Here is a 25,499-nt window from a genome sequence, read left to right on the forward strand (position 1 = left end):
GCATTAGTTGCTGCAATTTTTAGCCACTTTGTTTCAAGAGCCTGTCATACAGTGTTTTATGAGGGCTAGGAAGTTCAAGACACTTAAATTAATGTATTGTATCTAAGCCCAGGCTTGGTTTTATTTATTAAAATTAAGTTGTTTTTTAATGTTGACTTTTTGTAACAGCATCAAAGGCATGGAGCACCTGTACACCATGAAGTGCAAGAACATAGTCCCTCCCTATGATTTGCTGCTGGAGATGCTGGATGCGCACCGACTTCATTGCCCAGGGAACAGTGAGCCAGAAAAGCAACAAGTTGACAAGTGACCACGGGATGAATTTGCACACATATCTATGAGAATTGCAGGCTTGAACCTCAACAGCATGCTACCTACTCTCACAGCAGGGGCCCGCATTTCTTTAGCCTTATCATCACTGGAATAAGCACACTTTGGCACTTAAACTGGCAAAATTGTCTCTCGACAAAAAATGGCTCATGGTCCTTTTGTGTTAGTGTTTCAGATTCACAACCAATGCCTTTGAATCAATGAGGGTTTTGCAAAGATCAGCTTCTTTAATGGAAGTCTGGATCCTATATTTAATTTCAATTAACTGGAATTTTAGGCTAGCAGTGCTGCGTTTAGGAAATGGAATACTTGCTCATTAAGAAAATCAGACCCAAGTATGACAACCAATGTGGTCATTGCAACTGCTAGTTCACACTTTTAGTAAAGTGCATTATTAGTGCATAGAATATGATGCAAACCAGAAAGGGATTTAGGCTCTATAGCCACTTTTGCACCAGGAGCAGTTTACCTTGGGCACCATAGAGTTTACTTGGTGACTGGCTGTTTTCCATTTATCAATACATTCAAAGGGAATCTCTACATTTTAGTAACATATTAACAACTTTAGGACATAACTATGAGAACATTGGAATTACAGTCATAAATAAATTGATGATAGAGTCTACATTTCAATGTGAAATGTTCATTTGTAATTTGCAGGGATAACATTATCATGGATAGACAGGCCCACCGATATAAACAAAAGAAAATAAAATTATTGGGGTATTGCTAGTTTTTCCACTTCTCCCACATTTATGACACTGGATAGTTATCTCATAATCTCTATGACAATAACATGCTGGAAAGCAGTGCTGCCCATCTAGGACGGCATTCTAGCCTAGATTTTTGCTACATCCATACCCTTAATTATTTCACTCTGTATTAAACCCTTGATTATTTAATCGATAACCACTGACACCTGTTGTGGAAGGACTGGAGCTGTGCACCTCTACTGTAAAGCTTTGATTGGATGAGTACTCTTGGAAAATGACCAGCATTTAAGACAAACAAAACCAAATAATTTTTAAAATATATAAATGTTGTAGGGATGCCCCTGAAATTGCATTACTCACTTAATAATGAATAGAATTGCAACTGATCTTTCTGTTTTAAATGATGGGACCATTAAAAAGGTGACACTTTAAAGAGCATACATATTAAACCATGGTAATGACTTCAGTAAATTCCAATGGCGAATTGCTACCAAATTAAGGTAATATATACAAGAAATGATTATAAACTACCATTACAGTTTATAACAAAAAGGCTCTAAGGTCGGCTCCTGTCAAAACGCATATCACCCCCCTTCTGGTTTTGACCACATTCAATATTAAATATTTCATGGGCCTTTTGATTTGCTTCTGATAAGAATTGTATACCCAATAATGTTATGCACCTTACTGTTAAATTGTATTGGTCACCTGTAAATAGACAGCTAAATATATATTTTTTTGCTAATTTGCTAACCAATGAAAAAGTTTTTAAGTCTTAGACTACCTAGATTTCTGTACACTATTCAGACATAGTTTACATTGGTGAGATTAATAACCCATAATCAATCAGGCTCCAATTACAGACAGACCTGGGCTCTTGAAAAGTGCCTTTATTCTTTTTCGTGAAATATGAAATATTAATATTAAAATTGGCATTAGAAAAAGGTGTAGGAATTTAACTAGCTAACAAATAGATTTATTATGTGAAATAATGTAGAGGAAACAAAAGAATACCTAATTAAGTGCATCTAAAATGTCAAGACAAATAACCACATTTATATTGTGTTATTCACAATGATGTTGTACCATGAGCCACTTATGTATTTTTCAATAATCTTTTCTTTATTATGTTTTAAAAAATGGAAAGCTGCCCTACTGTATTTAACCTCCCCGTTCTTCGTATGAATTTGCATTATTGCTACATTTTCAACTTTTTTTTGACAAAAAGGCTTAGTGTTGTCAGCGTGTCCTTTAGCAAAAAATTATATGTAACAACTTGGAATTAATTAACATTTTTTTCTGGCTATTACAGTTTTTCTCAACTAGTGATTACAATACACATTCTTGTATAAGGATCATAGCTCAGTGAGGCAAATGTTCTGCCTAAGAAATCTGTGCATATAGGTAGAGGTATAGTATGATCAATATTGCACGGTTTTCAGAGTAATCCATTTCTAATCAGGTTGCTTTGCTTGTTCTGGAGTAGAACATAATATTGAAATGTATAGGGTGAGGAAATAAAGCATTGAAAAGTGCTGTGGAGCCCTTTGGTGTTAACCAGAAGACTCTAAGCAACAGATATAGAATACCATAAGTGGGCAACAGTGGAAAGGAAGTTGGTCAGAACTGGTATGCTAGTTAAAGAGTGGCTGATTATGAGTAAGCCAGCTGCTGGTGTAGTTTACAACAGGATGTTAGTAGATCATCAGAAAATGATTAAAACCTGTAACTTTCTATCTGTCTTTTTTATACAGTAGGAACTGTAATCAAATCCCTGAATATGTTGTGGACAAATAAAGCCTGTGTTTTCTAGAACTGTATGATGCCACTGGTGACTCATGAAGGTTAAAACCTAAAACAAAATGTGTCCTAAGACCTTGCTTTTGCTTCGTCAACAATTAGAAGCTGCTGTCACAGCTGTAAGCAGATAATAACGATAAAGCCGATCAATACATGGAATCATGCCTTAATTAGCTTAAGTGTTGTACAAAATGCAAGTCTTGTGCTCACTACTGAGTATTAATACTACCTAACTACCTAGTTGTATTACACTGCTTTCTTACCTTATACAATGCACTATCTATTGTTGTGCACAACCTCTTTAAAAAGTATGAAAGATATTGTGATATTCTTTTTTATTGCTAGTGCACTTTGGTGTGAAACAGCAGTTTTTTGCTTTGTGCTAAATTTGCTGGGGAAAACTGTGTTCTTGGCATCTTTGTAAAAGAAAACGACCTCAATTTTAAAGAACAGGTATAGCATGTAGATTTTAACGTGTTTTAAATTGATGAACTAAAGTGGAAAAAATAAAAGTTGCAAAATAATTTTCAGCCTTGTTATTTCCAATTGGTGAAGTTGAAATTAACTCCAAATGGAAGTGGCTTAAAATGGAAGAGCCTATTGTATGTATTGCCTGCACAACATTTAAGATTTACAGTGTATAACTACACAGGGGTAACACATCATCCATTATAGTATTTACCATGAGAAATCCTTCTTTGTGTACTGAAAAAGAAAATTACATTTCTATGGTTTTACAAAAAGATGACGCAGATGAATGCAAATTGTTCCAAAGACATGGCTCCCTCTGCTGGGATAGATACGGGCTTAGCTAGACTAACTACGCTAGTTGAGATTTAGCTCAAGGTCTCTGAAAACACAATAAACAAGTGTGTTCATGCTTGCTTCAATGGGCAAATGGGAGATGCAAAATTAGTAATGTATTGGATCTCTCTCTCTGCTCTCTTCCAGTGTCACTGCAGCCAAAAGTAAAAGATGTGTGTTCTTTTTACACTGACCTTTATATATATCTTGAAGGCAATCTGTGTTTCTTACATTCTCCCTTCGTTATCACAACTGGTTAAACTACTGCTTAAATACAGTATTGTCCTGAAGTTCTTTTATCCATTCCAGCGGCATCACCCTTCTGAGGGGGGGTCAACGCTCCTGTAGTGGGCAGTGTTGTGTGATACAGTGCCATTACAGATTCTTTCCCGTCTCCTGTCGGTGAGATGAGAGGAGGTTAAAAGCTCTATAAACAAGAATGCAGACGAGTTAATGCATCGTGGTGCACATGGTTGCCAGTTCGCACCTAGTTACACTCCGTCCCCCTGCCCAGGACGTTGCCCCGGCCAAAACAGCCCCATATTCAGTCCACAATACTTGCCCCACCCTTTGCATACTGTGTCTCATTGGGCTCTTGAATTTGGTAAGAATGTGAGAAGAAATATTCCATGATAGAAATCAACACAACCAATTTTGTAGATTTTAGAATGAATATATTAAAGGCAAATAAACAGTTAAAAAAAGTTAGCCATAGCAAACTGTACAAACATAAATAACTTGTTTACATTTGTTTGCTTTACATCAAATAATCATTTCATTACACAACCAGTGATTTCATTTCTTACATCCAGTTATCAGCATCAATAGAAATTGCTGTCACATTTACACATTGTGCATTCGACTATCAACGATTGGTTTAAAAGCAAGGATTATAGTGACATGCCAAAAAAAAAATAATGTAAAAAAATTGCTATATAAGCTATTTAAAATGTTATATTACACACAATCCAATTTTTATTTGCAAATACAGTTTACTGTTTCTTGTTAGGATACTGTTGTAACAATAATGTACTTGACGCACTGGCTGAAAAAAAGAAATAAAAATGTAACCAAAAATAGCTAGTGTAAATCCAGTGTGGTACTTTGCACTGAAAGACCGTCAGTATTATTAAACTGTAAATAGACCAATCATTTTTTGGTAACAGGTATTTCATTTCCCCCCTGCCAGTCACAGGACTACTTTCTTTGATTTACCACTGTCCTGTTCTGTGCCAGTGTAGTGCGCCACATTTACTGTACTATGCAGATCAAGTAATGATGAATAGTATGTCATCATACTTAGATACACTCCACTGAAATTGACACCAACTTAGTGGTTCTTGTTAATAAAAAAAAAAAAAACGTCAATTTTTAATCAGCATTTCATATTGGAGGGGGGCCGTTGGTGTATCTCAACATTGGGTGAAAGGACCTGGCAAAGTTATTGGACAGGGTGCAGCTGTAGTCCTCCTCTGTCATTGGCACCAGGCAGGCTAAGCCAATCAGTAAGAGAAGCAGCAGCTGGAGCGGCAGAGCTGCTCTGAGCACCCGAAGGAAGAAGGACTGGGAACGCCGAGTGCGCTGCACCTCAGAATGGGAAGAACCTGATCCACCTCTTCTGTGAGACCTATTTAAAAAAAAAAAAAGTCAAAACAAGAGAGTGCATCCATATTTAGAAGCATTTCTGAGCAAACAACGCTTGTTGTTAAGGTTATTAACTGGTAAAAGCAATGTCTGGTGTCTATCCCTGACCTGCTAAACATGTTTAGTCTCAAATCCTGAGGAATTAAGTCTAAGTTCAGATCTTAGTCTATGCTATACAAAACATGAGGCATAGGCTTGGATTGAACTTACAGTGACCAACCTGCACCTGGACAAGGGCCTGAACCCTTAGTATCTGGGAGTAACACATGACATAGTTACACTGTAATTTACAATTTCATGTGTAATTACAGTGTAATATCGTGTCACTTAAAGTGTTCTGATCTAGCATTATTTTTTAAATAAAAGACACGAGTGCATCTCAAAATTCTGTTGACGGATGAGGCTTCAAGAATACCTGGTTTTTACACTTTCAAACTAGAGTACATTTTCAATACATACTCTACATGCTATAGGGAATTTTCAAGACTGAATTTTGAACACACAAAATGTTTCTTGGTCAAAGAACTACATCCCAATGATAAAATATGTCTAATCTATATTAAACCATGAATGATATTTCACTGTGGTGTTTAAGTGTCTAAGTTGATACAAACTATTAGAGTCGTATTTATAAATGCAGTGTTGTGTGATCTTGCACTGAACTTTGTTTGTCAGAACTTCAGTTTATCCCTTCCAGCCACAGTTCTTTAATATGTATATATTGACCTTGAAAGTCAACTGAAAATTAAGCTGAACTGGTTATGAACACTACCCATAGAAATCAGGGACATCAAACTGCTGGTGAGCCATTCCTGTCCTGTTTTAACCTTCCAGCCAGGTCCCTCACTGAGCACTGTTATACACTGATGCACCATTTGTAATTAAAATGTCACTGGAACTAGTTCACACTATTGTATTACAAAACTGCATAGTAGAACCAAAAGGCTATTTGTTCCCAGCTAAACTGTATAGATTAGGTTTAAGGTTGTTCATCTCCATTAGTCTATAAAATGTCATTGCTAGTCCAGAAGCCACTTCAGTGACCGGTTTTAGTTAATATAGGGCAGTGGTTCCCAAACTGGTCCTGGGGACCCACTGTGTGTGCTGGTTTTTATTCCACCTGAGCTCTCAATTACTTAACAAAACTCTTAATTGAATTGACAATTTGCTGAATTAAATCTTGTTAACTGTTTTCAGTTCTTAACTGTTGCATAGTTCAATTAGCTATACCATTTTAAAAAGTAACTCGAACTTTGCAACTGTTTAAAAATTGAAAACAATCAAAAAGGCCTAATTAAGCAAATTATCAGTTCAATTAAGAGTCTAGTTAAATAACTGAGAACTCTGTTGGAATGAAAACCAGCAGACACAGGGGGTCCCCAGGACCAGGACTGGGAACCTCTGATAGGGATTCCATAAAATACTGTGCAGAATTCTGGTTCCCAATGATGTAATTATTTGAAAGTGCTGTCAAATGTGACCTATTCCAGAGGACCTGGGTAACCCACCTAAATATATTTATCAAAGCAAACATTTTGTTGGTATGCTTAGTGATGTGGTTTACCCCACAAATTAAAAAAAAAAAAGAAAAGATAATTCAGTCAGTATTGAAAGGGCATGGCACATTTAACAGCATCAAAGTGTTCTGTGCAAAAGTTCAACAGCACCACTCTTCTGGGAGTTAATGAGGTATAGCCAGGAACAAGAAGAACGCAAAGTGTTTTAATTACACATTAAAGAGGCAGCCTTCCTTCACATCAGATAGGCAGTGTTCTTACAGGAGGTGCTCAGAATGAAGGAATGTTTTGCACTTTATTGCAACTACTCTTTGTTTATGCCAGGACTTCAGTTTGTTATTTTTTATCCCTTCCAGCCACAGTTCTTTAATATTTATACATTGACCCATAGAAATCATGGATGTCAAACTGCTGGTGAGCCATTCCTGTCCTTTTTTTTTCAGCCAGGTCCAAAATGTACATTTTATAATTGTACTGCTTTACAGTGTACTGTAAGTGAATGTCACAATGCAGTCTGTGATCTTTTTAAGTCCCTGGTTGGATGATCCGGAATGATTACACCCTTGCCATAGACAGGCTTGGTGTGGCAGGGTAAGGTACTGTCCCTTGTTCAGGGGTGAAGTGTGGTTTCTCGACCAGGTTGGCGTGGTGTGCACCAACTCCCACCCTCTCCAAGACGGCACGGACCTTAAGTCTACCGTCCGGTTGGGGCGGCCATCTTGAGAAAGGTAAAAACCGCACATGTAATTCAAACACCGTGTTGATGAGGCATTGTCTTATTAACTACACCTGTTCCATAGGGATAGGTGAAGGACTGATTCAGTGGGTGGAGTTTTGTTGTATATAAGGGGAATGTGTGGTTGAGGGAGTTAGTCATACTGTGAAGGTCAGGAGAGAGGAGCCTGGAGCCCAGAGTCTATAAAAATAGTAATATATAACGTGGAAATTAACCTTTTTTGGTTTAACGACAGTGCCTGACTGGTAGCTATGGAAACGGGAGCTACTTCGGGACTGTTCCGGAACCTGTCGAGTGAGCTCAGAGAGAATTCAGATACAAGGCTACCTGGTTTCCTGGTTTCCTTATCAAAGGCAGGACGGCTCGCAAAGATCCTAGAAAAATATCAAAAGTGTCTGTACAGAAGATATAGACACAAGTGACCTTTATGTTGGTCATATTTTTGTTTGGCCCTTCCCTCTAAAGACCCCCTGTTTAAATGATCACAGACCAGGAATAAAGGAAAGCTGCTTAAACAGCATTTATTTTTGTTTGAACTTCCAGTTTGTGTACGTTGTCTCCATCACCCACATGTGGTGTCAGGTGCCCTGATGGATGAAAATACACTCCTGGGAGCTGGAAGAGCGAGAATTCAAATCGACAGGAACAGCTAACGCAGATCTTTACCCATCAGCCAACCCCGAAACAGCCATAGCAAGGATGTTTGCCATTCAACCCACGTTGATTAAAATGACATATGAATTGGAGCGGCGAGCGGAGCGAACCTTGTGTCGGGAACTGGTAGGGGTAAGGGTCCTTGAAAGGCTTCACCATGCTGGTGTGGCTCAGCGGTGGGTAACAGAAAAGAACCCCTGGCTGCCGATGAAAAGTCTGCGGGACAGAAGTGTTCCCCCGGTGCCGCTCCCTCCCATAGTGTGTTACAGGTGCCATGAACCAGGCCACATACGAGCTAATTCTCCCAGGATGGAGTACGACTTGGCCGAGTCCTGGAAGAGCAAGCAGGCAAGTAACCCTATGGGTGTGTGTCGAGAGAACCCTTACCTCATTCATGTACAGGTCGGTCAAAAGAGCACCCACGCTTTAGTGCACTCTGGGTCTAGGCAGACTTTAATTGAAACCACGCTCTTGGGTGATAGGACTTGTCAGCCAACCGGCTCAGTGTCCATCTTGTGCATTCACGGAGATGTCAAGAACTAACCTACCACTAAAATAAATATTCGCATAGGAAACCAAGTGCTATTGGCAAATCCCACTGACACAGGCTTCACGGGAGAAAAAGCGCCTTTTCAACACCTGATGGTCTCTTCAAATTTTGCAGGATGCCATTTGGGTTGCATGGAGCACCAGCCACGTTTCAAAGTCTTATAGACAAGATACTCCAACCTCACCAGCAATATGCGGCGGCGTATGTCATCTATAGCAGCTCATGTAAAGAAAACGTGGGTAGGTTGAGAGCAGTACTCTTGTCCATAATGGAAGCTGGGCTCACAGCCAACTTAAACAAATGTGCATTCGGAAAGGAGGAAACCAACTACTTGGGGTTGTACTGGGGCTCGGTAAGGTGAAACCAATTAGTGACAAAATTGAATCACTGGTAGAAGCACCGAAAACAAAATGCAGGTGAAATCAGTGTTTGGACTCGGCAGATATTACAGTCGGTTTATACCAGCTTTTTGTACAGTGGCGGCTCCTCGCACTGATTTAAAAAAACACAATTCGATTTAGGTAAATTGGACTGATGACTACCAGAAGGCTTTTGACGCCATTAAACAGTGCTTGAGCCAGACTCCGGCACTAGTAAGTCCAGACTTCACTAAACCTTTTGTGTTACAGATGGATGCCTCTGAGGTAGGGGCCATCTTATTGCAGGAGGTAGATGGAGTGGAATATCTGGTCTTTTTTATCAGCTGGAAATTACTGCCCAGGGAAATACGGTTTGCCGTGATCAAGAAAGAGTGGCAGTAAAGTGGGCTGTGGACACACTCTGTTATTACCTGTCAGGTAGAACCTTTACCCTTACACAGTAAAAGACTTGAATTCAACAGTTACCGGGTGGTACTTGGTTCTGCAGCCGTTCTCTTTCGAGATTCGTAATAGGGCTGGTAAACTTCATGCCAATGCTGATTTCTTCTTGAGAAGCGGGGCTGTGGTAAGTTCTGAGTATAGCTACTGCTCCACTCTGAAAGGGTAGATATGTGGCACAGTAAAGTATTCTCCCTTGTTCAGGAGGTGAAGTATGGCCTTTCGACCAGGGGAGGCGCGGTTTGCGCTAACTTCCACCCTCTCCAAGATAGCATGCACCTTAAGTCTACTGTCTGGTTGGGGAGGCCATCTTGGGAGAGGTAAAAACTGCACATGTGCTTCAAAACACTGCGTTGATGAGCCATTGTCTTATTAACTACACCTGTTCCCTAGGGATAGGTGCAGGACTGATCAAATGGGTGGGGTTTGTTGTATATAAGGGTAATGTGTGATTGAGGGAGGTCAGGAGAGGAAACTAACCATTTTTGGTTTAATGACAGTGCCTGACTGGTAGCTATGGAAATGGGAGCTACTTCGGGATTGTTCCAGAACCTGCCGAGTGAGCTCGGAAAGAATTCCGATGTGACGCTACCTGCGCCTGGTTTCCTTATCAAATACATGACGACTCGCAAAGATCCTGTTGGTGTTGTTGGTGATATTTTTGTTTGGCCCTTCCCTGTAAAGACCCCCTGTTTAAATGATCACAGACCGGGAATAAAGAAAAGCTGCTTAAACAGCATTTATTTCTGTTTCGACATTGTTTATCAATAAAGCATTATAGTTTAAAGTGCGCTGTATATTTTCGCTTTCATTACCTGAAACCAAATAAGGAAACATCTTGTTATTCACAAACACAGGATCATGGTGGGCTCTTTGAATCCCATTTTCCTTTTCTTAAAAAAACATAAACCTGTGATTCCAGACTCTGAAACTCCCTGTATATCAATGTCCATATCTCTCCTTATCTGTTTGTGTTGCATTCTGAATTAGCACAGGCTTACACCATAGGTGGTGTCTCTTCAGGAGCATGGGACCCAGTAGCTAACTTTGGTCTCTATGGAGATATCACTTTATTTAGTTCTTATTTCCTAGCCAATTAGGATTTACTTAACACGCAGACAGAATGTCAGTGTGACAAAGCAGATCTCAATGTACAGCTGTCTAGATAGAGACTACCCTGGTAGCAGGCTGATCCATGTAGTCTCCTAATCTAAAAGCAACTACTGGTACACTTTGTTACCAGTTCAGATTCAGTTCTAATTTAATGCAAAACTGATTATGCTAGTAATGGAAAACAAATTCGTAATCTCTCTAATAATCCCTGCGGGAACCCCTCATCTTCCCTTTGCTGTATATGCTTTACATTAGAAGATAATAGGAATAGTTTCCAATAAATGCTCCATCATATTTGAAGTTTTTTTTCAATCTTTTGCCTAGGCACTGTGTTCCAACAATGTTTGCTGTTCCAGTGCAAGATCAAACACAACCCACTCTGATCACACGATTGTATAAAAAAATTAATAAAAACAACAAAATAGTAATGCCTTAGATCAAAAATCCATGATAAATGCCACTTATAAAACCACAAACTATCTGGCTTGTATATTTGACAGATGTTTCTATTAAGTAAAAGCTAATCTTTATTCCATGCTTGTCAGAATAAAGAATGCAATATTGTACTTCATTGAGAACATACATATTAATAAGAGTGTTGACAGGCCTTGAAGTATGTGCCGTGGTGCCAGCGTTAAAGATTGCGTGGGGAAATGCAAGCTGCAAACAGCTGATAGAGGCTTAACCATACAGAACATTCAAGCACAACTGTGTATTACATATTTGTTTAGTGCAGACCCAAAGCATGTTTGCTGTAAAAGTTAGAAGCGCCCTTGGAATTGAAGGTTTTGTTAATGGTTTCAGTGTCATCAGCAACAAATCTTGGGATAACTTGGTGTTAACAGATTTGGTGCTAAAAACAGGTTTTTAAATGGATCATTTAAATATAATGTTTATTGCTGAATGCATTTAACTGCATGTTTGCTGTTCTCAAAAACTGTTCTTAGTGTCCCTATAAAATTCAAGGTGTTTTTACTGCACATAATGGAAACATTCATTGAAATGGCCTGAATTTAAAACAGATTATAGTCTGGCAAGCCTACTGAATCCTGGTTGTACTCTGCATGCAAGTGCATTAGCCTTAAAATCATTATTTTATTGCTTTACACTGTGTTTTATTGGTCTGGGAGGGCTGCCAGTAAAAAATAGGCAAAAGTTAAAAGAAAAGCAGAATCATATTTCTTAAAGACGGTTTTAGTAGGGCTACCACATTGGTTATTTATTACTGGAGGAGATACGGAGGTCAACAGTGGTCAGGTCTTGGAAGGCTACGTGGTAGTTCTAAGTGCAAATTAATCATATTTTTTTACCCACACATTTCTTTAGAACTTGTTTGACTTTCCAATGCTGTAATTTATAAATACCAATCAACTTTGGCAAAACTTATTGTAAGTTGACGCTTACTAGATAAAAACGTATGTATTTTCACAGTACTGTACCTACTTGGCAGCATCATGTGCTTAAGACTTATCAAAGCCTTATGAGTTTAGAGTAAGTCTTGAGTGCGTTCCCAATTTAGAAATAAAAGAAAGCCAGCTTCTCATTCCTGTTTTTGGGTTGCGTATGCATGAAAAGGATCTTTAGGTTTCACATTTTTAAGACAATATATACTATTACATTGTAGTAATTCTGTTTCTGCGTCACAATATTAATACAGGACTTGTCAGTGCACATTCAGTGTTTTTTGGGGTTATTTGGGGTGGGGGAGTCTTGGGTTTGGTTTCCCCTGCAGAATGGATACCTTATTGCATTTTAGCCTGTATCCTTGCTGGCTGCTTATTTTACAACCTGACACACTTCAATCCAACCTACAATGCATGTTTGGGATTCAATTCTTTCCTTGTTGCTTTATTAATTTTAGGGAACGGTTGGAATTTAGCACCAAAGTACACCACAGCGCTTGTTTTTAAAATGGTAGTAACTTAGTGGTGTGGCCCAACTTTGCAGCTTTAAAAAGAAGATGAAGCATTGTTAGTGACAGAAGAAGGGAAGCAACACGTGCATGGTTTCTGCTGTTACATTGTTCATTGCAGACGCAGCTGGCATTGCTACGGGGGGGGGGGGGGGGGGGGAGTAGTTAATGAAAGGTAGCATTAGGACACTATGGGTGCCCTCTAGTGGATTAATACAGCACTGAAGGAAAGTTGATTATTTTTTTCGAAATTTAGATTGACAGATACAAGTTTTTGAAGCAGCATTTTGAAAGACAGCAATACAAAGCAGCCAAGGACAATGGAAGCAGAGAAAGCCTATTTGAAGAGAGAAAGACTCTATTTAGTAGAAAGAAACCCATCTATTACCTAGCCTCTAGGTAGCGTCTAGAATGATAGAAGACGATGGAATCCATTGCCACAAGCTTCTGTGGTTGTTACACACAATCTGTGATGTTTACAGTAGTTCAAGTTTAAAAACATGAACAGCGATTTTATATTGTAAGACAGAAAAGTTAAAAAATTAAATTATCAAGCCAAATTTGTATCAATCTTTATCAAACTTAGATTGTCCAGGTAGATAGATAACTGTGAATGACATCACAGACACTTTGACCTTGGCAAGCTGAATTCCATTATCTTCCCAGAGTTCTAGAAACCAGGAGAATAAGGTACCTGCTGTGTGGACTGTTGACAGAGGGTCCAGGCTGTGAGAGACTACATTTGCCCCGTGGCTGTTTGCAATGAACAAGGGGTAAAGAAAGAGAATGTTCAGTCCAGGCAAATAAAGACAAGCTACTGATGAAAGAAATCAAAAAAGTGCAGCAAAAGAATCAAATGAAGGTGAAAGATAAACCATGAGAACAAGGATACTGGCTTTTCATAATTATTTAAGCAAATAAATAAATAAATAATTGGTTCGTATAGCAATATTACACAACCCATTAGAGAGTACTTGTTACCAAATTAACCACTATAGTTAAGCTTCTCAACTGCGAGGATAGAAGATTTAAAATATATAAACTGATGGACCTGCATTCAGCATGGTTTTTGTATATGCCGGTTGTTTTTTTTTTGTTTGCTAGTTTTATACCACTGGAGAATTTGCCCTTGTACTTACAGTGTTAATAAACAGGGCCTTCTGTGTTTTTTTGACCACATTCTTATTAAATAGTGAACCATTTTTGTCAAAAGGCAGACAGAAAGCCCACAGAGAGCTTTAGTTCTAGATCCTCTAGTTATCAAGTAAACAATGCCATCTGGATTGTGTATTATTGTTGTTATAAAGAAAAATGTTTTTGTTTTAATGAGTGTGTGTTTTTTTTTTGTTTGTGTTGGATTTAAATTGTTATAAAGTAAGCCTTTGTTACAGTAAGAATTCATCCTATTTTCATGCATTTACCAGCAGGAATAACTGTTCCTCTTTATATGATGTAAGAGGTTAAAGCTTATTTATCAGTTAAATGTTTCTATATATATAAAAAAAGCAGAAAAATAATATGTTATTATAACAATGTAAGCATTGTATGTGTCTATTATAAATCACTTGGGTTAGTTCAGTAATTCCACATGTTTTCATACTGACTGCTTTCCAAAGGAAACATAATTAAAGAAAATCTCTGTTTATTGCAGTAATTGTAATTTCTAGAATTTGCTCTTTTTTATTTTGTATGTAATCCTCATTATCCAAAGTACATACAAATGCTATCTTTTAACCTTCTGCAATGATTTATGTCACTAGAGTAGTACAGCAACTTGATTATTTAAATGCTACTTTAATATTGACAGGATTTGTATTTATTTTAACTCTGAATTAACAGAATGTGTAATTAGCAATGAAACAGTTATTTGATATCTGTCTGGCCGATTGCTACTTCATTTAATATTTTACAGATACCAAAATGTTCCTGTAGTAAGGTTAGCATTGAATTAACAGTAAAACTGTTTTTTGATATATGATAAGAATGTAGTATTTAGTTAGTGGTATGAATTGATTCTAGTTTTGTCCTAGATTTTCTAATTAGCAAAATTGTCAGCAAGTATTTGTGTCAGTTTTGTGTCAGTTGCGTACGTTTATCAACTTGAAAAGCCAGTATTTGTTGTGAATTTCGCTACAAGATTCTAAAAGAAACTAGTTAATGTAGCAAAATTAATTAAAAAAATATACTGTAGTTTAATTAGACATAAATTGCAGATGTTTAAACAGGTAACTAAAACAATATATTTAGGAAATAAGGAAAACTGAATCAAATTAATCAACAGAACTTGAAAAAGGGATAATAAAAAAAATAATCTCCGGCCCGATATATTTGTCCTGCGTAAGATTCCATGCAAGGAGGGAGATGGGGGAGGGGGGGTGTAGGTAGGGTGGGAGAAGCACTGTGGGCGACCTTGTGTGGTTGGTTCACGCTGGGTTTGCTCTGGCATTCAGGGCCTGCTTGTCTGATACATCTCAAAATTGAACACCCCCTACACATTGAGACACGTTAGAAACGCAGGATTATACGTTACCGATCGGCGGCGACTTGGAGTGCTTCTGCCAGAGATGGGGCTCAGGGACCCAGAGGTGTCCAGTTCGTCAGCTGAAGACCAGGATGACAGGTCCTGGATTGCACAATAGAGATTAAGATTAGATATGTACAGGAAGCAGTGAGAAGTAAACAGTTATTTCTTAATTTGAAAATCTTGCAACCATAGAAATAACTGCACAAACCCCTAATCTTTAGCACCTTCTCTAAACATGTGAGCTTTGTGTTGACTCACCAGCTGGCTGCTTGTGATGGCGAGCATCCTTTCCAGCTCTCTAAGGTCTCGTGTGACCTCCTTCAGAAGGAGCTTTAGACGGTTTCCAATGACATGCACCTTCTCCTTGGCCTCGAGGCAGTCTGTGCCCTGCGTGTTCACCAGCAGCTGGCTGGACATGTCCTGCAGAGAGGCCACCTTCAACTGGGACTCCAATAACTCCCGCCTGATTTGCTGGAGGTCAAGGGAAGAACACTTCACTATCAACAGAATCATTTAATATGGACAAAAGGATTACCAACCAGTAACCCCCCCCCCCCAAGTCTATAACAATATGCTGACTGTAATAACATGCTGTCCTTCATCCTTCACTGAAAATTCACAGAAATGCACAGCCAATGTTGAAGAGGATTTCACTCCCTTACTCGCTTTCTGACCAACCATCAGCAAGAGGCTTAATTCTGAACTTTAAGATCTTTAATTAATTCATCTATGTAACTGTAAACAGTATTATTGCATCCTACAACACAATCCTATATAATTGATGACATCAGTGTCCAGCCTGATCAGCCTGTCTGCGCTTACCATCAGAGTTTTGTGGTGGTCATGGAGGGTGTCTGAGTCAAGGTTGGGGTCAATAGGAACAATTTCATTCCTTCTTCTGTCAATGTTTTCCAGCCACAGCAGCAGACCATGACTCATCTCATGGAAATCCTATAGAAGAACAAAGAGACTATGCGAGGTTGCTAAGGAATACATTGTCTCGTATCCCAAAGAAGATTTACTGTAGCATGTCTGAACATCTGTTGCACTGGTTTTTTTTTGTTTTTGTTGGTTTCTTTCTTTATGTTATATACCCCGTTCAGCCCAACAGAGTTAAAGAATCCGGAAGCACTAATGGGAGCTTGCTTTTAAAGAGGTGGGTCGGAAGGACATTTGTCTGGGGATGAGATAGGATTAAATAAATATGTTGTAGGCCACCATTGCTGTTATACCCATGTGGCTTACATGGCACCACATAAACAGCAAACACTGTGACTTACATGGCACTGCATAAGTGCATCCTGCAGTGAGTGGCGCCAGTCTTCGATCAGGCTGCCCACATGGTCCCAGCGCTTGTTCATCTGACCCAGTCTCGCTCGCAGCTCCTGCGCCTCAGCAGTCTCTGACTGCACAAACTCTGCGCTACACAGGTTGATTGACAGGACGATGGCTTTGCGTTTGTCAACGGCTTTTTGAAGCTCCTAAAAACAAAACAACATGCGCTATATTGTGGAGTTCCTGTATAACACAGTCAAACCCAGCTACTTGTAATAATGGGACAGGCATTAAGGCTGGTATATTAAGCTACCTAAAGTGGGAGATTAATTAGTATTCCCTATTTAACTGCTCAAAATAAATTCAAATACCTGGGTCAAGAATTGGGTGTTTAATTTAGTGTTCATGGTAAGAAAGGAGGTATGCCTTCAAGGTAACACTTAGGAAAGATGCACAAGCAAAAGCAGAGTACATGTAATAGCTGGGAGTGTCCCTGAAAAAACACTGTCACGGTTGCCATGGCATGTCTATGACAATGCCATGTTTACCATACTTCTATCTTTTCTACCGAACATTCATATAGTTTAATCTCTTAACACTACTGGAAATGTTTTATACTGGTAATACATGTTTGGTCCATTTTCCCCCCACTGAAAATATAAGTACTTCCACAGCAAATAATGCTGATGTTTAATAATAATCTCTATGGGTAATAGTTTATAAGGTGCCGACCATGTCTGACTTTTTTATAACTGGGATTTTTAGCCTGAGTAAAACTAATGAAAGATTCCAATGATTAAACATTGGTTCTTTCACTGATATAGTGCGAGGCAATTCTTTTTTTGCAGTGCAGCCAACTCAAGTGAGTACACAGTGAGAGTGTAAAAAAGGTATCCGATGCTTGCTGAAAGACAGCTAAAAGGAATGAATAGCTTGTATTAAGATGACAGCTATCTATTTAAGGATCCTGTTCAGGGTTACTTGAAGGTCACCATGGCTCCTCTAATTCCAGTAACTTTTTATAGCGGTCTAAAGCAATAAAGAAATAACGAGAACTGTTTCTTAGCTACATGTTGCACATGCATAGCAAACACTGAATATCCATTAATCGTATTTATGCTAAATTCACTTTGCCTTTAATTAAAATGGGGGTTTAAACAATTATTGATCCTGAAGATTTTCATTGACACTGACATGTTAAGAGGAATGCTAAGTCTACATTATTATGCAGTAACTGATATACAACCAATCTTGCAATGAAATTGATTTATTGTGATTTATCATCACTCTTGTCAATAAGATGCAAAACATCTTGTATGCCTGTGAAGGCTATCACCCTCCTTGTGCTGTCTTGGTGCCTGTGGCAGTAGCTAGGCAGGCAGGCATATAGGCAGGTACTGTACCTTGAGCTTCTTGATCCGGAGCTCGATGGTGTGGATGTCGGTGCTGAGGTCCAGGTGTCGCAGCTGCTCCAGCTCTGCCTCTGTCTCCCCCAGCCAGACCCAGATGTTGTCCAGGTCAGAGTTGAACTGCTGCCACTGCTGGAGGTTCTGCTTCATTCGCAGCTCCTTGTTGAGGGCCTGGGCCTGGATCAGCTCCCAACGTTCAATCACACCTGTTCAACAAAACCGACATTATTATTATTATTATTATTATTATTTATTATTATTATTATTATTATTATTATTATTATTATTATCAGGGGTCTGATCAGCATTTCCGATGTCCAAGCTGGTACTGTTTGTTAGAAACGATGAAATTGTAAAAGCTTCTCTTGGTATTCCTGAGGAAGCTAATGACGCTTCTTTGTAAATGGCTGCTTGTACAACATGGATGATTTGAAATCGTGCAGACTTTGTTGTCTTTGCTCTGCAGTAAGCCACGCTGCTGTTTGTGTACTCGGATAAAGATTTTTTTTTTATTTAGTAGTCAGCAATTAATTTTCTCCCAATTTGAAACGTCCAGTTGTATTGAGGCTCAGATCACCGCTACCACCCCTGCGCTGACTCGGGACAGCCGAAGACGAACATAAGCTGACCTCCGAAGCGTATGCTGTCAGCTGACTGCTTCTTTTTACTCTGCAGGCCCGCTATGCAGCCAACCCAGAGCTACAGTGTCGGAGGACAGTTCTGGCTAGTTTAAAGGCAAGCCCGCAGGTGCCCGGCCAGTCTACAGGGGTCGCTGATGAGCCGAGGACTAGCTGATTAGCCCTGGCCGACCCTTGCACTCCACGCGGAGAGCCTTTACCAGATGCGCCACTTGGAAGCCTTATAGTCACGTCTTTTGTTGGTGATTTTAATATACACATCACTATACTTATTATTAAGTAGGGTGTGCAGACCTTGGCTTTAAGACCTTTGCCGTAATGGTAGCATATGGCCATCTGTGCACAAGTCAATATTACATTAAAGCGAGCGGGGTAATTAAAAACATTAAAAAAAAAAAAAAATCCCATTCACAGGGATACTGTTCATGGATGGAAGGGAGGGCTTGGTGAATGTGTCTGTACTGGTATTCAAAAGCCCCATTTATTAGCTCTCAATAGGCTATGCTGACACACACACACACACACACATATTTGGCTTATAATGTGTGCTCTAATTAAAGCTACATCTCCACAAGCATCACCTACATTGTGCCAGGGGACTTAACAATGAATGTCTGGTCTCTGATTATTTAGTAGATCAAGTCATTTTGACTCTAAGAGCCTATCAATGCTAATTTGATGCTTTTTCATGTGGACTGCAAATTTATCTCTTCAATCATATATATATATATATATATATATATATAATATATATATATATATATATATATATATATATATATATATATATATATATATATATATATATATATATATATATATATATACCACACTTCTATATTATTTTCTATAAAAGATGATTGTGTAAAGTCTAACAAATTAGAGAATTGTGATGACATTTGCAAAATACATTTTTGGTCCGTTTTCCGCCCACAGCAAAAAGGCTGCTATCGTTTATTACGACGATTTATATATATATATATATATATATATATATATATATATATATATATATAATATAGATATAATATATATATATACATTGTGGTAAGACTTGCTTAAACCCTATTAAATTGTATACTATTTGTGGTACAGCAGTGTTCCATCACAGAGCTGTGCACCTCACCTGAACTCTGCGTTTCAGTGCTGTTTAGGTCAATGAGTCCAGACAGTTTGTCTTCCTCCTCTTTCAGTTCGTATCCAACACGCTTCAATGTATCAATGCTACCACGGCACTCGGACAACAGCCTCATCTGGAAGAGGAAAGCAGCAACTTACACTACGTACCGCATGTTTGCATTTCACAACCCACTGGCTCAGTATTTGGTAATGTGAGTGGTTTTGGGTGAGGGTTCGGTTCGTGGCTGGGGTTGCCTTTGCCTATTAAAATCTAGTAAAGTTTGGCTGGTTGCCTAGAGGAAAATCTGTCCAGGGTGAATAGAAAGGAAACCACATTGTCATTCTGAGTCAGTAGCTCTGCCCCTTTCCATAGAGAGTAATGCTCAGCAAGACAGCCAATTAGGTTAATTCCAGGCCATATCAGCAAATACAGACAATGTATCTGGGTCACCATTGGCAATTAGTCCATTAATCTTTAATCTTCAAATCTTCTTTTCCCAGTTGCATTATCAAAGTTTACAAAGCTCACTAAATTGCATTACAAAGTGAACTTGGAAGAAACTCACTGGGCAATGGCTAGAATCACCATGGCGATTTTTGGATATGCCATGCAGATAAGTATGATATATCATGGAGTACAGGGATTGTTTATGCAAGTTACGCCCATTGATAATTCAGTCTCATAGTGTACATGTGTCCATTGTACTGCAGGAGATTGAGATGTCTTAGACAGTCATTTTTTACCCACCCGATGTCACTGTTAAACTGTGCAACTTTGGGCCCTATGTTTAGACCCTTGAAGAGTGAACAGAATTTAAACCTGCAGCGTATCACTTGCATGGGTCCCAAATAAATCTACTAGGCTACACACAGCAGCAACACTCAGTAGCTCAAAAAACAAGCACTAGCAGTTGTGCAGCTTCATGTAAGGGGGGGCTGGCAGTCTACAGGTCATCCACCAGTGTTACTCACATATCCACTGTAGGCAGAATTCAGCTCTGGCCCTGTAGGCGTCCTGCTGCGGATGACGTTTTCAGTCTGCTGCAAATGGAAGCGGCTGGTGTCCAGGGCTTTGTCAAGCTGCCAGATATGAGTTTCTAGGGAATCCGGCCCGCCTGTGAAGAAGTAAGAATTATCAGAATTAGAAACGATATCTACTTTTTTCCTTTTCCTTTTATTAACTGTTTCAGCAACTTGTTACAGTTAGACATTTCAGAACAAAGTTTGCCATGTAAAGAATAATAGAACAATAGCAGTTGCCAGAAAACATTGACTGAAAGTTGCTTAATGTTTTATGGGCTTCAGAATACACAGGAAGTGCTTACAGCTGAGTCACTCTAACATACTTAACAAAATCTACAGTGCAATCTTACTCGTTGCTGTGCAAATTTAAGTTAAACCCATAGAGGAAAGCACACCCTATTGAGCTTGATATAGAAAGACAGATAGCCAGTCCTGGTTGCAAAATAGCTGCTATCAAACTCTGTTTTCAGTCCTTGTATAAACTGTATATATCCATTTTCATCACTGTATATATCCATTTTATCACTGCATAGTAAATGCCCACTGGCTATAATGGGCGTTACTAAGTTCACATCCCACACACTTATTCTTTGGGTTTAAATACAGTCTTCTAATCTAAAGCACTAATAGTCTGACAACTTAAGGTGTTTAAGAACATGATAATCTATCTATAAGGGTACTAAAGACTAAAAGACAGGCACAATAAAGGCACATGTTGTAAATATTGTCTATAGTGGCATTTTGCTTTGATTAATAGTATGTAAAATGTATACACCAAAAGTTGCAGTCTAGAATCTGGGATAGTTCTGACAAATCTTTTTGAGAACCGCAGCACCATCATTTTCTTATTACTGCTAAAAAATCTGATGCTTTGATTTTCATCATAAAACAATGCAGAAATGGTGCTTCTCTGTAACTTTCTAAATAATATATCTTTATAAAGGGACCTCACTAATTAGTTTAAATTACACTTTACTTATCTGAACAACTCCCCCCTATATAAACATAGGAAAAAACACAATCAATTCAAATATCTTCTTTTGAATTTGCATATTGTATTTCCCGTGAGGTGTTACTGAACAAAGGATCAAACTTACCCTTTAGGTTTTTAAAAGAAAGACCAACAGAGATAGACAATTTAACACAGCTGTCTATCGCAGTGGTAGTGGATTAGTTCACAAACTATAAAATAAGACAATCCCTAACCAGTGATGGATGCAAGGTGATAATACAGTAAAAGCTTAACTATTACAAACACACACGAGCACATGACTGTTGACTGTTATGGTGTGTAGAACTCAGATATGAGATGCAAACCAGGGAACATACAGGGAACATACAGGGAACAGTATGCATGTCTGTAAGTGCTTGATGGTGTTATTATGGTTAAACAGAGAGTGTGCTGGTTAGTTTTTTTTTTTGTAAGAATGCAGTAAGTGAGGTCGTGAAGGTGAGTTATCGTGAGCAAGTGAACGTTAGCTCAGGCTGGTACCGATGGATGCTAAATTCCCTTATTTGGGGCATGCTTTGGCTAGGAGTGCCTACCAGAGGTTGATCTCAAAGTATTTTCTGTCAGTTTAACATAGGCCTCTGGGCTCTCAGGGATCACTACATCTGGAAAAAAGAAATACAAGCAACATTTGGACAGCTAAAAGGAACACCTCCGATATTTTGCTCTAACAGAGGGCAAGTCAGTTCTGCAAAAACACATTTACAACCTGTATGAACAGTATACTGGTAGTGTGGAATGTTACTTGCTGGTTTGCAAAATAGTGCAGCAGAGTTTGTTGATGCTTCACAACCGCCTCAGTGCAGGGCCAGATGGCTATAAATGAGCAAGTCGGAATTATTCAAAGCTTACTTCTGCATACAGTAAAACAGACAGGGTGGAAACAATAGGTATTTGCAGAAAACAGGAAAATCTCTAAAGTAGATGGCCCCAGGTTGCAAATTAACTGCACCAACTGTGAACTTAGTAACGCAGACTGACCTGTGACGGCTGAGGCTCCTCTCAGGTAGAACTCCTTGTCATCTTCCTGGGCGTCCTCGTCATCGTCGGAGGCGAGGGCCCGCTGCACGCCGCTCATGGTCTCCAGGCCGCGGCTCAGGTCATAGTCATGGTCCCACTCCAGGGGGATGGAGTCCACGCTGGCTGGGGTGTCCCTTCCCGAGCGCTCAGCCCGCACAGGTGGGGCCATGGAGGTGGAGCGGCTGGAGGAGGGGTGTGGGGAGAGCACGCTGTCCACTGACTTGTCATTCCAGTTCAGGCTGGACAGCTCCACCACATCCTCCAAGTCTAGCTCCTGGTCTGACACATCATGCTCGTCGTCAGTCAGCTAGGTTAACGGAGATAAGCAAGTGTGGTCAACAGCTATTCAAAAATAAAACATCAAATAAATACACATTTACAAAGATACTACCTCAGTTACGCTGATATATTGTACAAAACTGACATGAAACAGTGTTGTTGTAGATCAACCACGGAGCTTGTTTATTGTGCTGAGTACTGTATAATACTTAAGATGATGTCTCTGTCGTACACATACCACTCACTCACTTACGGCATCATGCAACCCAGCAAAAGTAACCATGACATCAGGTAACATGTAACCCAGCAACCACAACAACGTTGACCGCATTGCAGCAAACACAACAATCAGTACCTATTACTTGGCATGTCGGAAAAATACAGGGGTCTGATCAGCATTTCCGATGTCCAAGCTGGTACTGTTTGTTAGAAACGATGAAATTGTAAAAGCTTCTCTTGGTATTCCTGAGGAAGCTAATGATGCTTCTTTGTAAATGGCTGCTTGTACAACATGGATGATTTGAAATCGTGCAGACTTTGTTGTCTTTGCTCAGCAGTAAGCCACGCTGCTGTTTGTGTACTCGGATAAAGATTTTTTTTTTTATTTAGTAGTCAGCAATTAATTTTCTCCCAATTTGAAACGTCCAGATCACCGCTACCACCCCTGCGCTGACTCGGGACAGCCGAAGACGAACATAAGCTGACCTCCGAAGCGTATGCTGTCAGCTGACTGCTTCTTTTAACTCTGCAGGCCCGCTATGCAGCCAACCCAGAGCTACAGTGTCGGAGGACAGTTCTGGCTAGTTTAAAGGCAAGCCCGCAGGTGCCCGGCCAGTCTACAGGGGTCGCTGATGAGCCGAGGACTAGCTGATTAGCCCTGGCCGACCCTTACACTCCACGCGGAGAGCCTTTACCAGATGCGCCACTTGGAAGCCTTATAGTCACGTCTTTTGTTGGTGATTTTAATATACACATCACTATACTGTACTCTAATTTAAGACGCAGTCTATTCTTAAATTCAAAGGAATTCGGTATTTCGCGTTGTCTAGATTCGCTCTTCAACTTGATTAACGTCAAGAGATGTATCCCATTTGTCAATAGGACCAAATATTACAAATACCTACAAATATCAATCCCATAAATATAACCAGCTTAAAAGTAAAATCCTATTTCAACTACCTAAAAAGTGCAAGGGAGCCTACTCAGTTTGAATATAAAAATCAAGGCAGTAAGCTTGGTTTTCTAAGAGGTATAAAAACAGAGCTCTTCAACAGGATATTTCCTGACCAAACATTGTTTGCCACTGATTTGCATTACAGTTTGCTATTTCTTGTGCTTGTTCTTTGCTGTGAGTGGTAGGCATACCGGCAGGCGGATGAGTTTCTTGTAGTAGCGCTCGACCCGGCCGAACACCTCCTGGCAGTACCGCTGCAGCTCTTCCAGCTCTTCCTCGATGACGGCCGCGTCCAGGGGCTCGCTCTTCTCGATCAGCAGCTCACCCTGCTGGAAAATCTGCTCAATCTTCCCAGTGTTCAGAGAGATCTCCTGCTGGAATGCCTGTTCGGGGAGTACAGGAACACACAAAGAACGTGGCCCATTCAATACTCAAAATGCCAGTCACGCTTTCTCCAGGAAGTGAAAACCATACACACTTAAATTAAAATACAGGGTAACTGCAAAAATAGATTTTATAATGTAAAAAAAAGTAACAGTAAAATTGGTGGGTGGATAAATCCTTCTGAAGAAACAGAATCAACACTGGAAATAGTAAGCCAGCTGCTACAGTTTAAACCATACAAACTATTGTATGTCATGCTGCATAGCATCTTAATGTATAATGTTATAGTATAATATAAATAGCAAATACTGTATATTTGAGCAAAAGCATGGCTTTTGTATGTTTCAACATATCCTGCTACTACTATCTAAATCAATCCAGTGTTACTACCATGCAGTTAGCTTGAGTGTGATGCTGCTGCTGAGCAGAAAGATCTCTTACCCTGAGCTGCTTTATCTTTGCCTGAACGTCGCACTCAGAGAAATGCTCAATGTTTGTTAGCTGAAGGTCCATCTCTGTAAGCCAGACCAGTATGCTGTCCCTGGCTGTCTCAAACTCCTCCCGCTGGCAAATAAAGTGCTGTAACAAAGAGCAGGCATATTTTATTATGTCATACAAACCTAGTCTGTTGAATTTTCTTCATAGTTTCAAAATTTGAACCAATTTGTCCAAGCTAAGGAAAGCTGATTCCATACAGCTGTTCTAACGACATTACCACTGTGTACTGTAAGTATATCCATATATACTACAGTTTACAAAATGAGTTATTCAGTATGAAGTATTCTAAGGCTTTGCACAACAGCAGTATTGTATTTCATCATAGGGGTAAGGCTAGTCTGGAGTACCTTTAGTCTACGCAGAATGGAGGCCACTCTCTTCTGCAAATTGTCCCATCTCTGATTGCCGTCATGGACCATCTGCTTCAGCCTGCAGGAGGAGTCGGTGCGGTTCTCCCGGGCCAGGCGACGGTACTGCTTGTTGATCAGCTCCAGCTGGGTCAAGCTCTCGTGGACCTGCCGCTGGAATGCCTGCAACAGCAAAAAAGAACCAGTCA

The 25,499-nt window shown here is 39.6% G+C and overlaps 2 protein-coding genes across 20 annotated transcripts in view; one reads left to right on the forward strand and one right to left on the reverse strand.

The window, feature by feature from the left end:
* esr1 (estrogen receptor 1) overlaps nt 1-4,203 on the forward strand; it is a 33,300-nt gene extending 29,097 nt beyond the window's left edge. For both annotated transcript variants that reach the window (XM_041252414.1, XM_041252415.1), the window contains one exon: nt 169-4,203. In XM_041252414.1, coding sequence (XP_041108348.1) covers nt 169-310 — 142 coding nt within the window. In that variant the 3' untranslated portion in view covers nt 311-4,203. The remainder of the gene's footprint in view (nt 1-168) is intronic.
* Nucleotides 4,204-4,304: 101 nt separating this feature from the next.
* syne1a (spectrin repeat containing, nuclear envelope 1a) overlaps nt 4,305-25,499 on the reverse strand; it is a 182,778-nt gene continuing 161,583 nt past the window's right edge. For 13 of the 18 annotated variants that reach the window (XM_041252397.1, XM_041252413.1, XM_041252411.1 and 10 more), the window contains 14 exons: nt 25,291-25,473; nt 24,887-25,024; nt 24,253-24,444; nt 22,570-22,915; nt 22,125-22,193; nt 20,529-20,671; nt 19,564-19,690; nt 17,794-18,005; nt 16,396-16,596; nt 15,938-16,066; nt 15,374-15,586; nt 15,122-15,214; nt 13,286-13,344; nt 4,305-5,274 (listed from right to left, as the gene is read on the reverse strand). In XM_041252397.1, the coding sequence (XP_041108331.1) occupies nt 5,031-5,274; nt 13,286-13,344; nt 15,122-15,214; nt 15,374-15,586; nt 15,938-16,066; nt 16,396-16,596; nt 17,794-18,005; nt 19,564-19,690; nt 20,529-20,671; nt 22,125-22,193; nt 22,570-22,915; nt 24,253-24,444; nt 24,887-25,024; nt 25,291-25,473 (2,349 nt within the window). In that variant the 3' untranslated portion in view covers nt 4,305-5,030. The remainder of the gene's footprint in view (nt 5,275-13,285; nt 13,345-15,121; nt 15,215-15,373; nt 15,587-15,937; nt 16,067-16,395; nt 16,597-17,793; nt 18,006-19,563; nt 19,691-20,528; nt 20,672-22,124; nt 22,194-22,569; nt 22,916-24,252; nt 24,445-24,886; nt 25,025-25,290; nt 25,474-25,499) is intronic. The other 5 variants (XM_041252410.1, XM_041252403.1, XM_041252402.1 and 2 more) reach the window with 3 other exon arrangements.

The sequence above is a fragment of the Polyodon spathula genome, chromosome 6 (assembly GCF_017654505.1).
Source record: "Polyodon spathula isolate WHYD16114869_AA chromosome 6, ASM1765450v1, whole genome shotgun sequence".
NCBI lineage: Eukaryota > Metazoa > Chordata > Actinopteri > Acipenseriformes > Polyodontidae > Polyodon > Polyodon spathula.